This window comes from Mesitornis unicolor, unplaced genomic scaffold (genome assembly GCF_000695765.1).
Source record: "Mesitornis unicolor isolate BGI_N332 unplaced genomic scaffold, ASM69576v1 scaffold28198, whole genome shotgun sequence".
In the NCBI taxonomy this organism is placed as follows: domain Eukaryota; kingdom Metazoa; phylum Chordata; class Aves; order Mesitornithiformes; family Mesitornithidae; genus Mesitornis; species Mesitornis unicolor.
The window spans coordinates 30623-33358 of NW_010202955.1; the positions used below are offsets into that span (position 1 = coordinate 30623).

The following is a 2736-nucleotide window of genomic DNA, read 5'->3' on the forward strand; positions in this document are numbered from 1 at the left end:
GGTATTTAAAATTAATTGCTGCAGTTCTGAGGGTTAAACTTGTTTAACCCAACCTTTTATTAAGAGAATGTCAACAGAGCATATATCTTGTCTAGAGGAGTGCTGGGACATCTTTATTCTTCTACCAGCATATTTAATTCTAAAACCTGGGATTTCTTCAAGTTCCTGTAGCCATCATGCATACCATATACCCATCCCAAATTACAGTGTCTGTTCTGAGCTACTCACTACAGCAGGATTTGACCTGAGAAACTCTAGAGTTTTGTTTTACTTTATTAACTTGGAGTGCTTTTAAACAGTTTTTAAACATTTTTTTTTTCCCCTCGACCAGCAAGGGAATTTTCAGCCTGAAGTTCTCAGCAGCATCCGGTGAGGCTTTTGGCCAAATTCTTCAGATCCTGTACATCCACAAGGACAGCCTGCTGGCTCTTGCTGTGGCATGTTCTTAATCCTCAGAACAGATTTCCTGGATCTAGGAAATTTAATTCCTGACTCCTTCGACCCAGATGCTGGCGAAAATGTAGTCTACAGTCTGTACGTAATTGGGTGTGTTTGTTTTTTTTTTTCCTAGGAACTGGCCTTGCTGTTAAATTTTTCTAAAACAGTCATATTAATATGTTCAAAAATCCACTGTTGAGTTTCAGATAAAGGATCACATCTGTTCATGAAAATCTTCTTTTCGGCTGGGTTGCAATCTATGCAGCTGCTGCTTACCGGATGGAACAAAGTTTTGTCCTACAAGAATGAGAAAAAAATAGAATTAAGTAGCAAATGCCAAGTCATCGGAAGTGTTCTCATTTTACAGAACATGGATTAACACAGCCCTGTCTGAAAGGATTTTGTGGTCTCTGTGCGCTGACCTTGTGTAATAACCACAGCTATTATTAGGAAGCTGTAGAGAATGGAGTGGTTTTTTTCCTCAGGTTATTATCCTTAATGAAATTGGGAACTCAAGAAAGCATGAGGAGACATCTGGTCTTTAACTAACAACCACATAATACAATGAAAAAATAGAATATATTTTAAGTAATTTGTGCATATCATGTGCATATCATGAACTATGCTTTTACTGTATTGATAGAAATAAATTTCAGATTACTCTCTGTAAAATGCAGCCAGGCTTTTCCCCACTGTGCCAAACATGCCCTGCCAGTATTTTAATAGTAATCCAGGATATGCCTGCTCGCCCAGTTTGCGACAGAAAAAAAGATACTTGTCAAATTGCAATAGACTAAAAGCTTATAGAAGTGCTGTGGGTGATGAGCAACAATCACACAGAAACATCTCTTTAACTAAAAATACCCCACCTTCAGAAAAGAAGTATGAAGACAAAAGCAAATATAAAACAATAAACCAATAAGAAATAGTAGCTGTTTAAAAGCACTTTTGAAAAAGAAAGTTGTATTTTGTGGTTTGTTGTTTTTTTTTTTAAATTTAGGAAAGATGAAATTGATTTATTTTAGGGGATGTGAAACACCGGTAAAGTACAATGCCCTTTTTTACATAAGCATATGTAACAAAGAGCGAAGTCAAAAGCATCTTGTTCTCTGGCTGAGGTGCTGGTATTACATCTGCCTTTCACAAACACTGGTTTTCACCTCCAGCATCTGCCTTTCCCCCAAAACAGTGGGTAAACACACACACATGGCAAGAGTATAATTCTAAGGGATGCCATTAAAGGTGACAGAACTAAATTAAATGGATAGAGGCCTTTCCATCACGTTATGTTTACTCTACGAGGTGAGCAGGTAGGTTATGTCATCTTGCAAGAACTCCCAAGCACCCTATGGGGTGCTGCAGGCACCCATTTGAACCTTGCCAGCTCCTCCTGTCCTTCTGTGCAAGATCGATGGAGTGGCACTACCTGAAATCAGGACACAGTGACTGTGACATGGCCACCCTGCCTGCTGTGGGGCCTTGGAGGGAGGTGGCATCTGGTTTTCCTTGCATTACAGCTGGGCATAAGAGTCGGCCAAGCTATTAGGAAGCCAGAGTTAGAATACTACAAGCTTTAATAGGGTACCTGGTACAAGAAGAAAGGAAACAGTTTCGGTTTCAAAAGCCTGCTATGAAAAACAGTCCTGCCTTTCCAAAGAGAGCTGGCAGTCTTTGTTCTCACAGAAATATCCAGGGGATGCAATTTTTGAGTGAAGTATTGTTGGTGCTTTCTTTTAGAAAGTCTGGTTATTAGGAGAGAAGAGTGTCTTTTAAGAGCAGGGACACAGTTACCACTCTGGAAAAACTTCTGGCTGACTTAGCTATATGTAATGGCCTATTAATTTATCATCTCAAACTTACGCTGACCTAAGGTCAAGGCCTGATGCTCTTATGGGTTTCAATGGAAACAGTCACAGGATTTTAAGAGGTAACAGTTGCATTCATCCCAGAGAAGAAATTTCCAAGAGAAATATATAAATTCCTCTTTACACCAATATTAGAAAGCCACAAGAGCTTTTGTGGAGATTTTCTAACATCTGAAAACAGCCGAGTGATTTTTTTTTTTCCTTCTGCATGAAGGCAAGTCTGAAGATTATTTGCAGAAGAAGATGAAATTTCTCCATAAGATAATGGTCCTCGACAGTTCAGAGCATTGGTAATGAGACCCAGAGCCTTTCATTTCTTCTAGGTCACTGCTATAACTATGGCCAAGGTCGATAGCAACTGGAAGTCATTATCAGCTGGTGGCTGCAGTAGTTTATCTGAAATTAGTTGGAAGCCCCAGCGCAGTTTCAGCAG

General features: G+C 39.5%; 1 protein-coding gene across 1 annotated transcript in view; it reads right to left on the reverse strand.

Annotated features, from left to right (window-relative positions):
* Positions 1 to 262: 262 nt before the first annotated feature.
* LOC104545425 (polypeptide N-acetylgalactosaminyltransferase-like 6) overlaps positions 263 to 2736 on the reverse strand; it is a 32276-nt gene continuing 29802 nt past the window's right edge. Inside the window, exon 5 of the mRNA XM_010190566.1 lies at positions 263 to 735. Within this exon, the coding sequence (XP_010188868.1) occupies positions 568 to 735 (168 nt within the window). The 3' untranslated portion in view covers positions 263 to 567. The remainder of the gene's footprint in view (positions 736 to 2736) is intronic.